At 57.7% G+C, this 14,991-nt stretch overlaps 1 protein-coding gene across 1 annotated transcript; it reads right to left on the bottom strand.

Moving 5' to 3' along the window:
* Positions 1 to 392: 392 nt before the first annotated feature.
* nprl3 (NPR3-like, GATOR1 complex subunit) lies at positions 393 to 11,956 on the bottom strand (the record flags this gene model as incomplete). Its single annotated transcript, XM_078207413.1, has 6 exons — positions 393 to 670; positions 1,947 to 2,139; positions 2,675 to 2,864; positions 7,339 to 7,468; positions 8,964 to 9,070; positions 11,800 to 11,956. Coding segments are annotated over 6 exons (943 nt in total), but the record flags the coding sequence as incomplete, so codon positions are not given.
* Positions 11,957 to 14,991: the final 3,035 nt, after the last annotated feature.

Below are 14,991 nucleotides of genomic sequence, written 5' to 3' on the forward strand. Positions count from 1 at the left end.
GCGCCGAGGAAGGAGCCCCCCCCTCTCGCGCGTGCTGAACCGGGAGAGTTCTGCCCGCTTCCCGGGCCGTCACTGAACCGGGCGGCGGTGGAGCGATGGAAGAGGGAGCCGCCGTCACGTGAGGATTGGCACGGTGGCACAGTGGTTGGCACTGCTGCCTCACAGCGCCAGGGACCCAGGTTCAATTCCCACCTCGGGTCACTGTCTGTGCAGAGTCTGCACATTCTCCCCGTGTCTGTGTGGGTTTCCTCCGGGTGCACAGGTTTCCTCCCACAGTCTGAAAGACGGACTGGTTAGGGTACATCGGCCGTGCTAAATTCTCCCTCAGTGTCCCTGAACAGGAGTGTGGCGACTGGGGGGGATCTTCACGTAAGCCCTACTTGCGACACTGATAAATAAAGGTTAAACTTTATTACAGGAGGTGGTTGGCGCACACCCGGGTCGCGAGATCACTTTGTTTTGGGAAATATGTTGAAAGAAAAGACTTTGTCCACCTGGGCTTGGTCACACAAAGGGAGACTGAAAGACGGAGATGATGGGATCCTCGTGGTTTCGAACGACCAGCACGCTGCGGAACTTGTCGATTAACATCAGCAGCACCGAGCGCCGCATGTTCTCATTGTACATGATCTCCTCCAGGTGGTGGCGGCCACGGAAATAATGCAGCAGCCTGCAACAGAGGCAGAGAGAGAGTGAGTGTGTGCACGCAGCGGGGGGAGGGAGGGAGGGTGGAGGGGGAGCGATGGGGGGGGAGGGGGCGGCGGGCATGAGGAGCGGGGGGCTCCGGGGGGGGGGCAGGACGGAGCGCGGGGCACCCCCTTGCTCACACCGACACACTCCCACTCGCTCCCCTCTCAATCACCCTCACTAATTTGCTTTCACCCTGCCTGCCCAACTCTCACCCTCGTACACTTCACCCTTGCACACACCCTCACACTCACCCCGCCTGCCGCACACTCACCCTCACACTCACCCTCACACACACACACCCTCACACTCACCCCGCCTGCCGCACACTCACCCTCACACTCACCCTCACACACACACTCACCCTCACACACACACACCCTCACACACACACACCCTCACACGCACCCCGCCTGCCGCACACTCACCCTCACACTCACCCTCACACACACACACCCTCACACACACACACACCCTCACACACACACACCCTCACACACACACACCCTCACACACACACACACCCTCACACACACACACCCTCACACGCACCCCGCCTGCCGCACACTCACCCTCACACTCACCCTCACACACACACACACCCTCACTCACACACACACCCTCACACTCACCCTCACACACACACACCCTCACACGCACCCCGCCTGCCGCACACACACCCTCACACTCACCCTCACACACACACACACCCTCACCCTCACCCTCACACACCCTCACACGCACCCCGCCTGCCGCACACACACCCTCACACTCACCCTCACACACACACTCACCCTCACCCCGCCTGCCGCACACACACCCTCACACACCCTCACACACACCCTCACACACACCCTCACACACACCCTCACACACACCCTCACACACACACTCTCACACACACTCTCACACACACTCTCACACACACTCTCACACACACTCTCACACACACTCTCACACACACTCTCACACACACTCACACACACTCACACACACACTCACACACACACTCACACACACACTCACACACACCCCGCCTGCCGCACACTCACCCTCATACACACCCTCACACGCACCCTCACACTCACCCCGCCTGCCGCACACTCACCCTCTGGCCCACCCCTGATCCCAGTCTCTGGCCCTGTTGCTGCCATCCCCACCAGCTTGCCCGCACACGCCCTCTGTCTGCCCGCGCTGGCTCATTCTCTGCCATCTCGCTCCCCCTCTCACTGGGGGCGGGGGGGGACAGGGTCACGTACTTGGCAAGCATCCGCAGATCCTCTGGATTCTGGGCCGCCGGAATGTTCTGGATCATTTTCCTCTCGTGGTCGGACAGGCTGGCCAGCAGGTTCTCGGTCATGCGTTTATTGAGGGGAGAGTCGCCCCCCGGCACCAGCTCAGCACTCGAGTTGTCCATGCTCGGACTGGTCAGCGTCATGTCATCACTGCTGGCTGCGGGGGAAGGTCAAAGGTCACAGAGTCAATGTTTGGGCAGTGGGGGGCGCAAGAGAAACGTCAGGGGGGAGCGCGAGAGAGACATGGGGGTGGGAGCGAGAGAGAGACGCGGTGGGTGGGGAGTGGGGAGCGAGAGAGAGATGCGGGGGGCGTGAGAGAGAGACACGGTGGGGGAGGGGGAGTGGGGAGCGAGAGAGAGATGCGGGGGGGCGGGGGGGTGGGGAGTGAGAGAGAGACATTAGGGGGTGGGGGCGGGGGGGGAGGGAGGCGAGAGAGACGCCGGGGGGGGAGGGGGAGTGAGAGAGAGACACGGGGGGTTGGGCAGTGGGGAGCGAGAGAGAGATGCAGGGGGCGGGGGGGGAGAGCGAGAGATAGAGACACGGGGAGGAGGGAGAGCGAGAGAGAGACACGGGGGGGGTGGGGAGTGGGGTGCGAGAGAGAGATGCGGGGGGGCGGGGGGGGAAGTGAGAGAGAGACACGGGGGAGGGGAGGGGTTGCCGGGGAGCAGAGTGAGAGAGAAGTTGCGACATACTTGGTGAGCCGAAGCTCAGGGCATTGGGGGCGCTCAGACTGCGGCCCCCCACTCTGGCCGGCAGTAACTTGTCTTCCTCACGGAGATCAGAGTCCATCTCACTGGGCGGCACCATCAGGCAGACATAGGTGTGGAGCTGGACCAGGAGCCGGTGTTGTAACATCCAGATCACCATCTGTACCAGCTGTGCCTGGAGAGAGAGGGGAGAGAGATTGGGGAGGGGCGGGGGGGGGGAGAGAGAGTGGGGAGAGAGAGAGGAGGGGGGGGGAGGGAGAGAGGGGAGGGAGAGGGGAGAGAGAGAGAGAGAGGGGAGGGAGAGAGAGAGAGAGAGGAGGGGGGGAGGGAGAGAGGGGAGGGAGAGGGGAGAGAGAGAGAGAGAGGGGAGGGAGAGAGAGAGAGGGGAGGGAGAGAGAGAGAGGGGAGGGAGAGGGAGAGAGGGGAGGGAGAGGGAGAGAGGGGAGGGAGAGGGAGAGAGGGGAGGGAGAGGGAGAGAGGGGAGGGAGAGGGAGAGAGGGGAGGGAGAGGGAGAGAGGGGAGGGAGAGGGAGAGAGGGGAGGGAGAGGGAGAGAGGGGAGGGAGAGGGAGAGAGGGGAGGGAGAGGGAGAGAGGGGAGGGAGAGGGAGAGAGGGGAGGGAGAGGGAGAGAGGGGAGGGAGAGGGAGAGAGGGGAGGGAGAGGGAGAGAGGGGAGGGAGAGGGAGAGAGGGGAGGGAGAGGGAGAGAGGGGAGGGAGAGGGAGAGGGAGAGAGGGGAGGGAGAGGGAGAGAGGAGAGGGAGAGAGGGGAGGGAGAGGGAGAGAGGGGAGGGAGAGAGGGGGGCGGGAGAGAGAGATAGGGGAGGGAGAGAGAGAAGGGAGGGAGAGGGGGTGGAGGGGGAGAGAGAGAGAGAGGGGAGAGAGAGAGAGAGGGGAGGGAGAGGGGGAGAGAGAGAGAGAGAGAGAGAGGGGGGGCGGGAGAGAGGGGAGGGAGAGGGGAGAGAGAGAGAGAGGGGGGCGGGAGAGAGAGAGGGGAAGAGAGATGGGGGAGGGGGGTCAATGAATTCGAAGCCAATTGAGGGTGCCGGCAGGCACTACACTGCCAACCTGGAGCGCCACACAAGAGCCAGCACCGACAGGATGGCCAGAATGGCCACCCTCCGTGCTACAAGTAGTCCAGGATTCTGCAACTCACAACCGTCCGACTCAAGAGGCAGAGACACAGACCCGGATACCCGGCTGACAGCCTGTGTCACAGAGCGATGCAGAACCATCGAATCAGGCAGTGCAGAGGAGGCCCTTCGGCCCATCGAGGTTGTACTGACACGAGGAACACCTGACCTCCCCACAGTTTGACCACTTATATCTGTTATAGAGCACAGGTGGATCCTGCCTCAGAACTCACACACAAAACTCCCAAAGAGGAGTACCTCGCCCGATAATCTGTAAGAAGTGTGTGAGAAGCGGTGTGACCTGCTCTTCGCCTTCTCGTGGTTAAATACAAAATAAATCCCTGACACTCTCTCTCAGCTCAACACAAATCAATTTATTTAAGTGTACAAATTAACAAAACTATCAACAAACCAAATAAATCCCTTCTAACTATTAACTACTCCCGGATAAAACAAGATTCTAATGGCATGATAGGGAGTGGGATAGCTTGATCTTGGTTTCAGATAAAGCTCGGCACAACATCGTGGGTCGAAGGGCCTGTTCTGTGCTGTACTGTTCTATGTTCTATGCTGTCTAATAAATACAATTCCCACTCATGAACAAAAATAGAATTTAGCCACTCTCTAAATTACGACCAGGTTTTGTGACTTCCGGAATATTCTGGGCTTCCTCTGGTGATTCTTCTGTCTGGAGCTTATTTCTTCTTTGGTAACTTTGCGATCTGGATGGTGCTTTCTGTCAGACATAGATAAAGTTCACCAGCGATTCTCTCTCTCCGGAGATCTCGCCAGCGATTCTCTCTCTCCGGAGATCTCGCCAGCGATTCTCTCTCTCCGGAGATCTCGCCAGCGATTCTCTCTCTCCGGAGATCTCGCCAGCGATTCTCTCTCTCCGGAGATCTCGCCAGCGATTCTCTCTCTCCGGAGATCTCGCCAGCGATTCTCTCTCTCCGGAAATCTCGCCAGCGATTCTCTCTCTCCGGAAATCTCGCCAGCGATTCTCTCTCTCCGGAAATCTCGCCAGCGATTCTCTCTCTCCGGAAATCTCGCCAACGATTCTCTCTCTCCGGAAATCTCGCCAGCGATTCTCTCTCTCCGGAAATCTCGCCAGCGATTCTCTCTCTCCGGAGATCTCGTCAGCGATTCTCTCTCTCTCTCCCGTGAGAGAGAGCTGAGAGCTGTTATCTCCGGCAGGTGCCAGTTGCTCTCCCTCTTTGCCCCACTGACCCCTTCTCTTATATCCGTGATGACAGATCCATATTTCCCACAACAGGATTGGTCCTAGGTTGTCAAAACCAACAGATTTAAATTTAATAGGTTTTTGGTATCTAAGTGCCTGGATCAAATTGATTGGCTGAATTTAAAGCCTGTTGTCGTGGTAAAAACTGCTGCTTGGCCTTTCCATACAAATGTTTCAGTCTGGGTTCTCTGTGCACTTGCATTTTAAATCTCTAAGCACAGTAAAAGCTCCACCTTTGAACGGGACTGTGCAATGCTTCCCACCCCCCCAGCATTTTACAATTCTTACAAATACCAAATTGTAACTTCCTACCTCCCAATCTACTACAACTCTACCCAACTTTGCAACATATCCCAAACAAATTTCATCCCAATTGAACCCCCTCCCCCACTGGGCCAGCTGTCACTTGTTCTTCACTTTTAGCTTTCACTGAGCACCGATCTTCCTTCTTACATGAACACATTCGTACCTACACGCCGCTACTCGCAACTCCTCCCTAACGTGGACGCTTCCTCCATCCCGTGACCGATATATCCTGATTGCAATTTCTCCTCGCTCTATCACTGATCTTCTACTCTGCTGCTGTCCCTCTGATACACTGTGCAATCCATCACATTCCTCCCTCTCTTCAGCTCGGAGGACACTATCGTTAAGAAAGCCCCACCAACGCCTCTACTTTCTCAGGAGACTAAGGAAATTTGGCATGTCGGCTACGACTCTCACCAACGTTTACAGATGCCCCATAGAAAGCATTCTTTCTGGGTGTATCACAGCTTGGTCTGGGGCTCCTGCTCTGCCCGAGATCGCAAGCAACTACAAAAGGTCGTGAATGTAGCCCAATCCATCACGCAAACCAGCCTCCCATCCATTGACTCTGTCTACACTTTGCGCTGCCTTGGAAAAGCAGCCAGCATAATTAAGGACCCCGCGCACCCCAAACATTCTCTCTTCCATCTTCTTCCTTCGGGAAAAAGATACAAAAGTCTGAGGTCACGTACCAACCGACTCAAGAACAGCTTCTTCCCTGCTATTGTCAGACTTTTGAATGGATCGACCTTGCATTAAGTTGATCTTTCTCTACACCCTAGCTATGACTGTAACACTACATTCTGCACTCTCTCATTTCCTTCTCTATGAACGGTATGTTTTATCTGTATAGCGCGCAAGAAACAATACTTTTCACGATGTTAATACATGTGACAACAATAAATCAAATCAAAGGAAGAGTTATACGGACTCAAAACACGTTCCTCCCTCTCTCAGCTCTGAGGAAGAGTTACACTGACTCAAAACAACATCTCTGCCTCTCTTCAGCGCTGTCGAAGATGCAGTGACGGGCGCGAGCAGTCAGGGGGAACAGGGGTAGGATTGGATAGTAAAGGAGGCTCCAACAGAGCCAGGGGACAGCTTTTGGCCTCGGCATTCCTTCCCCAAACTACTCCTATCTCGCTTTCCGACCCTCGATCGAACGTTACGGAGAGCCTGTCATCGCCTTGTGTGCCTCCTTGTGGCAGCTAGTTCACTGATCCTCTGGTGTCCACTCATCAAATCGATAACCCTCCCTAACAGCGCTGTGGGTGTACCTACCCAGCATGGGACTGCGGCAGTTCAAGATGGCGGCTCACCCAACACCGTCTCAAGGGGGGTGGGATTAGGGATGGGCAATAAATGCTGGTACCCGCCCACAGATCTAATGGGTGAATGAAAACCAAACAGAATCATAGTGCAGAAGGTGGCCATTCTGTCCATTGGGTCTCCACTGACTCTCCGACAGCATCTTACCCAGGCCATATCACCGTAAACCCGTGTATTCAAAATGCTAATCCCTCTAACCTGCACATCTTTGGACATTAAGGGGCAATTTGGCACGGCCAATCCACCTAACCCGCACATCTTTGGAGTGTGGGAGGAAACTGGAGCACCCGGAGGAAACCCACGCAGACATGGGGAGAACGTGCAAACTCCACACAGACCCAAGCCAGGAATCGAACCCAGGTCCCTGGCGCTGTGAGGCAGCAGCGCTAACCACTGTGCCACACGGAGGACAGGATAATTGTTGAAGCCTGGAAGGGGAAGGAGGAGATTCTGAGGGAAGGAGGAGATTCTGAGATCCTGTCGAGCGAGGGGACCCAGGGATAGGGGGCAAGAGGCTGGAGGTAAATGGAGTTGGGATATGGAATGGCGGGATAGGCTGAAGGGGCCGAATGGCTGCCTGCCCCATCCCCTCCCCATGTTAATGAAGACGAGGCTCGGGGAGAGAATGTCACATGTCACTCTTACCTCCTGCACAGGCGGGGCGAGCGGGTTCTTGAACTGAGACAGAGAGGTGGGCAGTGAGAACTTGGAGAGGACGTGGAGAAGGTCGTTCCCAGGAAACCGCTGAGAGAAATGTTCAGCCAGAGGGGAGTATCTGCAAAGGAAGGCAGCCCGTGAGGAGGAAGCGGCGACTGGTGCCTCTGCACATAGTGTTGCCCCACCTTCCCCAGACCCCCACTGCTTCCGAACATCCCCATCAAACACTCCCAGGACAGGGACAGCACGGGGTTAGATACAGAGTAAAGCTCCCACTACACTGTCCCCATCAAACACTCCCAGGACAGGGACAGCACGGGGTTCGATACAGAGTAAAGCTCCCTCTACACTGTCCCCATCAAACACTCCCAGGACAGCTACAGCACGGGGTTAGATACAGAGTAAAGCTCCCTCTACACTGTCCCCCATCAAACACTCCCAGGACAGGAACAGCACGGGGTGAGATACAGAGTAAAGCTCCCTCTACACTGTCCCCCATCAAACACTCCCAGGACAGGAACAGCACGGGGTTAGATACAGAGTAAAGCTCCCTCTATACTGTCCCCATCAAACACTCCCAGGACAGGTACAGCACGGGGTTGGATACAGAGTAAAGCTCCCTCTACACTGTCCCCTTCAAACACTCCCAGGACAGCTACAGCACGCGGTTAGATACAGAGTAAAGCTCCCTCTACACTGTCCACATCAAACACTCCCAGGACAGGTACACATGGGGTAAGATACAGAGTAAAGCTCCCTCTACACTGTCCCCATCAAACACTCCCAGGACAGCTACAGCACGGGGTTAGATACAGAGTAAAGCTCCCTCTACACTGTCCCCATCAAACACTCCCAGGACAGGTACAGCACGGGGTTAGATACAGAGTAAAGCTCCCTCTACACTGTCCCCATCAAACACTCCCAGGACAGGTACAGCACGGGGTTAGATACAGAGTAAAGCTCCCTCTACACTGTCCCCATCAAACACTCCCAGGACAGGTACAGCACGGGGTTAGATACAGAGTAAAGCTCCCTCTACACTGTCCCCATCAAACACTCCCAGGACAGGTACAGCACGGGGTTAGATACAGAGTAAAGCTCCCTCTACACTGTCCCCATCAAACACTCCCAGGACAGGTACAGCACGGGGTTAGATACAGAGTAAAGCTCCCTCTACACTGTCCCCATCAAACACTCCCAGGACAGGTACAGCACGGGGTTAGATACAGAGTAAAGCTCCCTCTACACTGTCCCCATCAAACATTCCCAGGACAGGTACAGCACGGGGTTAGATACAGAGTAAAGCTCCCTCTACACTGTCCCCCATCAAACATTCCCAGGACAGGTACAGCACGGGGTTAGATACAGAGTAAAGCTCCCTCTACACTGTCCCCATCAAACATTCCCAGGACAGGTACAGCACGGGGTTAGATACAGAGTAAAGCTCCCTCTACACTGTCCCCATCAAACATTCCCAGGACAGGTACAGCACGGCGTTAGATACAGAGTAAAGCTCCCTCTACACTGTCCCCATCAAACACTCCCAGGACAGGTACAGCACGGGGGGTTTGCACCCTCGCCCCCCTCCCCCGGGTACCTGGCCGCTAACTCACATGCAGATGTTGGCATCGGGCGACAGCATGTAGAAGTTGTTCTCACACAGCGGGTAGATGATGATGGCCTTGCCCCAGTACACCAGGTGGGCAGCCAGCTGGAAGACCTGCAGGCGACAAGGAGGGGGTGAGGTGGGTTGGGAAGGACGACGAAGGAAGGGTCCACAACCACCCCATCCGCCTCCCCGCCCCCCCAACCACCCCTGACGTGTGACTCTCCCCCTCGCGGGGGAGGGAATGTTGAAGAGCGAGGAACGCATGGACCGGCGCAATTGGCCCACCGAGGAGAATCTCGCTGGATTGAGGTGTCACCCCCCTTTCCTCCCCCATCCTACTCACCACCAGACTGTCGGCTGGGGAAGCACTGGAAGGCGCTGCCCAAACGCGGGTCCACTCCGGGAGTCGCATCGCGTGGATACGGACAACAGAACAGCTCGCCCACTCTCACCCTGAGACCACTTTGTCCCATCCCACCCTCACTGGAACGCGGACCCTTCAGAAAACTATCAATGATTCGCTGCTTTATCATGACTGATGGCAAAAAGAAATTAGCACACTCATTTTTAAAGATTAGAGACTGACCACAGACTAATTTAGAGCAGGGTTGGGGGAGAGGGGGGGGCGGGAGGGCACTAGGGATGACCTCTGGGGTTTGACCTGGGACAACACTGTGCCAGTAAGAGATGTATTTTAAGTTGTGCCTCTGATGAAGGTTGTGTTTAAGCCCGGATTACGGTGCTGGTTTGTCTACCCCGGTCTGATACTGCAGCAGCATAATTGCTCCTAATTACTGGAGCACTTGTTTTCATCCCAGTTGATGCCATTTTGTTATTTTAGTTCTTCCTGGGGTTTCAGAGTTGATGGACAAGAGGCGATTAGGTCAATTGACAGGAGGAAATTCATGTTGAGTGGGTGGGGCTCGCCTTACAGAGTGACAAGCAGGCAGTTGCTGTTTCAATGTGAAAAAGCAGTAGCTCTTGTTCTCGCTCTCTCTCCCTCTTTCTGGGAAATTGAAGTCAGGGGGCCTGCTAAAACAAAAAAGCATCTCTCTCCAGAGGGCTGCAAAATCATAGAATCCCTGCAGTACAGGAGGCGGCCATTCGGCCCATCGATCCTGCACTGACAACAATGCTACTCTACCCCGTAACCATACGTACTTACCCTGCTAATCACCCTGACACTAAGGGTCAATTTTAGCTTGGCCAATCCACCTAACACACACATCTCTGGACTGTGGGAGGAAAGCGGAGCACCCGGAGGAAACCCACGCAGACACGGGGAGAATGTGCAAACTCCACACAGACAGTGACCCAAGCCGGGAATTGAACCCAGGTTCCTGGTGATGTGAGGCAGCAGCGTGAACCATTGTGCCACCGTGCTGCCCTGAGGCAAGAGGCATTTTCTCCCTCTCTCACTGGAGGTTGGTTGTGTGCAGACAGGCTTTCCTCTGGAGGCTGCTGTCTGAGAGTCAGAAGACGAGGGTCTGTCTGTATTTAGAACAAAGAACAGTATAGCACAGAAACAGGCCTTTCGGCCCTCCAGGCCGGGGCCGATCATGATGGCCTAACTAAATTTAAAAAGCCTACTGCCCTTACTCGGTCTGTATCCCTCTATTCCCTCCCTAATCATCGACCCATCCAGATGCCTCTTAAATGTTGCTGCTGTGCTTGCTTCCACCAACTCCTCTGACAGCGCGTTCCAGGCACCCACCACTCTCTGCGAGAAAAACTTCCCCCGCACATCTCCCTTAAACTCTCCCCGTCTCACTTTCAACTTGTGCCCCCCTTGTAATTGACACTTCCACCCGGGGGAAAAGCCTCTGACTGTCCACCCTGTCTGTGCCTCTCATCATTCTGAAGACCAGGTCTCCCCTCAGCCTCCATCTTTCCAGTGAAAACAATCCTAGTTTATTCAACCTCTCCTCATAGCCCAACACCCTCGAGACCAGGCAACATCCTGGCGAACCTTCTTGGCACTCTCTCCAAAGCTTTCATGTTCTTCTGGTAGTGTGGCGACCAGAACTGCACGCAATATTCCAATTGCGGTCTAACCAAGGTTTTATATAGCTGCAACATGATTTCCCAACTCTTGTACTCAATGCCCCGGCCACGATGGCAAGCATTCCATATGGCTTCTTAATCACCTTAGCCTCTCTGTTCAGAGGGGCTGAGAGGCTGCAGGACTGGGAATTCGTGCAAGCCTGTGTGTTTTTGCCAACGGGAATCTGAAGGAGGGTTTATGTCTATGGGGATATTGCTTAAATTGGAACCAATGGAGATAGCTAGCTATTAAAAATTATACTTTGTCATGTTGAAGCATTCAATTCAGAAAAGTTATTCTAATTTCATTTGGTTATATTTTAACTGTGTTGTAGTTTGTTTTAATAGAAGCTCACTGGCAGATTCCGCATCACACCTGGAGCGAATCTCTTCATGCTCGGTTTAAGGACTGAGTGTTAACTTCGTTATCAATCTCGGAGTTTCTCATCTGGCCCTAAACAACCGGCAGCAGGGCGGGGGTGTGAGGGCAGGACGTGTGGGAGGAGGATGATCTCTCCAGGTTGGGGGGAGGATTGGTGGGAATGGAAGGGTGACCCCCAAGGGTTCACCACTGGCAGTGTCCTGGCGGGGTGACCCCTCCCCGTGGGTTGACCTGCAGCAGGGCAGGGGTGGGGTGGGGAAATGACCCCCGCGGGGTTACCTGCAGCAAGGCGGAGGGTGGGAGGGGACGGGGGAGGGGGGAGGGGGTACAACCCCGCGGGGTTACCTGCAGCAGGGTGGGGGGGTGGGATGGGGAGTAGGATGGGGAGTGGGGGTCCGATCCCCGCGGGGTTTACCTGCAGTAGCGCCAGGTCTGCGTCCTGCGCAAGTTGCTGCAGGTTCTTCATAGCCGATGTGGTCTTGATAATCCTCACCAACGCCGGGGAACAGTCCACTGGCAACTGGCTAAGCAGCGACTTCTCATCATCCAATAGCAACAACGCATGGTACGGCCTGTTATCGGAGAGGGAGAATGACTCAGCGAGGACGGGAGGGAGCAGGACAGAGAGAGAGGGAGCGAGCGAGGGGGGGAGCGAGCGAGGGGGGGAGCGAGCGAGGGGGGGGAGCGAGCGAGGGGGGGGAGCGAGCGAGGGGGGGGAGCGAGCGAGGGGGGGGAGCGAGCGAGGGGGGGGAGCGAGCGAGGGGGGGGAGCGAGCGAGGGGGGAGCGAGCGAGGGGGGGGAGCGAGCGAGGGGGGGAGCGAGCGAGGGGGGGGAGCGAGCGAGGGGGGGAGCGAGCGAGGGGGGGAGCGAGCGAGGGGGGGGAGCGAGCGAGGGGGGGAGCGAGCGAGGGGGGGGAGCGAGCGAGGGGGGGGAGCGAGCGAGGGGGGGGAGCGAGCGAGGGGGGGGAGCGAGCGAGGGGGGGGAGCGAGCGAGGGGGGGAGCGAGCGAGGGGGGGGAGCGAGCGAGAGAGAGCGCGAGAGAGAGAGAGAGAGCGCGAGAGAGAGAGAGAGAGCGCGAGAGAGAGAGAGAGAGCGCGAGAGAGAGAGAGAGAGCGCGAGAGAGAGAGAGAGAGCGCGAGAGAGAGAGAGAGAGCGCGAGAGGGAGAGAGCGCGAGAGGGAGAGAGCGCGAGAGGGAGAGAGCGCGAGAGGGAGAGAGCGCGAGAGGGAGAGAGCGCGAGAGGGAGAGAGCGCAGAGGGAGAGAGCGCGAGAGGGAGAGAGCGGAGAGAGAGCGCGAGAGGGAGAGAGCGCGAGAGGGAGAGAGCGCGAGGGAGAGAGCGCGAGAGGGAGAGAGCGCGAGAGGGAGAGAGCGCGAGAGGGAGAGAGCGCGAGAGGGAGAGAGCGCGAGAGGGAGAGAGCGCGAGAGGGAGAGAGCGCGAGAGGGGAGAGCGCGAGAGGGAGAGAGCGCGAGAGGGAGAGAGCGCGAGAGGGAGAGAGCGCGAGAGGGAGAGAGCGCGAGAGGGGAGAGCGCGAGAGGGAGAGAGCGCGAGAGGGAGAGAGCGCGAGAGGGAGAGAGCGCGAGAGGGAGAGAGCGCGAGAGGGAGAGAGCGCGAGAGGGAGAGAGCGCGAGAGGGAGAGAGCGCGAGAGGGAGAGAGCGCGAGAGGAGAGAGCGCGAGAGGAGAGAGAGCGCGAGAGGGAGAGAGAGCGCGAGAGGGAGAGAGAGCGCGAGAGGGAGAGAGAGCGCGAGAGGGAGAGAGAGCGCGAGAGGGAGAGAGAGCGCGAGAGGGAGAGAGAGCGCGAGAGGGAGAGAGAGCGCGAGAGGGAGAGAGAGCGCGAGAGGGAGAGAGAGCGCGAGAGGGAGAGAGAGCGCGAGAGGGAGAGAGAGCGCGAGAGGGAGAGAGAGCGCGAGAGGGAGAGAGAGCGCGAGAGGGAGAGAGAGCGCGAGAGGGAGAGAGAGCGCGAGAGGGAGAGAGAGCGCGAGAGGGAGAGAGAGCGCGAGAGGGAGAGAGAGCGCGAGAGGAGAGAGAGCGCGAGAGGGAGAGAGAGCGCGAGAGGGAGAGAGAGCGCGAGAGGGAGAGAGAGCGCGAGAGGGAGAGAGAGCGCGAGAGGGAGAGAGAGCGCGAGAGGGAGAGAGAGCGCGAGAGGGAGAGAGAGCGCGAGAGGGAGAGAGAGCGCGAGCGGGAGAGAGAGCGCGAGCGGGAGAGAGAGCGCGAGAGAGAGAGAGCGCGAGAGGGAGAGAGCGCGAGAGAGAGAGAGCGCGAGAGAGAGAGCGCGAGAGAGAGAGAGCGCGAGAGAGAGAGAGCGCGAGAGAGAGAGAGCGCGAGAGAGAGAGCGCGAGAGAGAGAGCGCGAGAGAGAGAGAGCGCGAGAGAGAGAGAGCGCGAGAGAGAGAGAGCGCGAGAGAGAGAGCGCGAGAGAGAGAGAGCGCGAGAGAGAGAGAGCGCGAGAGAGAGAGAGCGCGCGAGAGAGAGAGCGCGCGAGGAGAGAGAGCGCGAGAGAGAGAGAGCGCGAGAGAGAGAGAGCGCGAGAGAGAGAGCGCGAGAGAGAGAGAGCGCGAGAGAGAGAGAGCGCGAGAGAGAGAGAGCGCGAGAGAGAGAGAGCGCGAGAGAGAGAGAGCGCGAGAGAGAGAGAGCGCGAGAGAGAGAGAGCGCGAGAGAGAGAGCGCGCGAGAGAGAGAGAGCGCGAGAGAGAGAGAGCGCGAGAGAGAGAGCGCGCGAGAGAGAGAGAGCGCGCGAGAGAGAGAGAGCGCGAGAGAGAGAGAGCGCGAGAGAGAGAGAGCGCGAGAGAGAGAGAGCGCGAGAGAGAGAGAGCGCGAGAGAGAGAGAGAGCGCGAGAGAGAGAGCGCAGAGAGAGAGAGCGCGAGAGAGAGAGCGCGAGAGAGAGAGAGCGCGAGAGAGAGAGAGCGCGAGAGAGAGAGAGCGCGAGAGAGAGAGAGCGAGAGAGAGAGAGCGCGAGAGAGAGAGAGAGAGAGAGAGAGAGCGCAGAGAGAGAGAGAGAGCGCGAGAGAGAGAGCGCGAGAGAGAGAGAGCGCGAGAGAGAGAGAGCGCGAGAGAGAGAGAGCGCGAGAGAGAGAGAGCGCGAGAGAGAGAGAGCGCGAGAGAGAGAGAGCGCGAGAGAGAGAGAGCGCGAGAGAGAGAGAGCGCGAGAGAGAGAGAGAGCGCGAGAGAGAGAGAGCGCGAGAGAGAGAGAGCGCGAGAGAGAGAGAGCGCGAGAGAGAGAGAGCGCGAGAGAGAGAGAGCGCGAGAGAGAGAGAGCGCGAGAGAGAGAGAGCGCGAGAGAGAGAGAGCGCGAGGAGAGAGAGAGCGCGAGAGAGAGAGAGCGCGAGAGAGAGAGAGCGCGAGAGAGAGAGAGCGCGAGAGAGAGAGAGCGCAGAGAGAGAGAGCGAGACGGAGAGAGAGAGAGCCGAGAGAGAGAGAGCGCAGAGAGAGAGGCGAGAGAGAGAGAGCGCGAGAGAGAGAGAGCGCGAGAGAGAGAGAGCGCGAGAGAGAGAGAGCGCGAGAGAGAGAGAGCGCGAGAGAGAGAGAGAGCGCGAGAGAGAGAGAGCGCGAGAGAGAGAGAGCGCGAGGAGAGAGAGAGCGCGGAGAGAGAGCGCGAGAGAGAGAGAGCGCG

Source organism: Mustelus asterias, unplaced genomic scaffold (assembly GCF_964213995.1).
Source record: "Mustelus asterias unplaced genomic scaffold, sMusAst1.hap1.1 HAP1_SCAFFOLD_2300, whole genome shotgun sequence".
NCBI classification, from domain to species: Eukaryota; Metazoa; Chordata; class Chondrichthyes; order Carcharhiniformes; family Triakidae; genus Mustelus; species Mustelus asterias.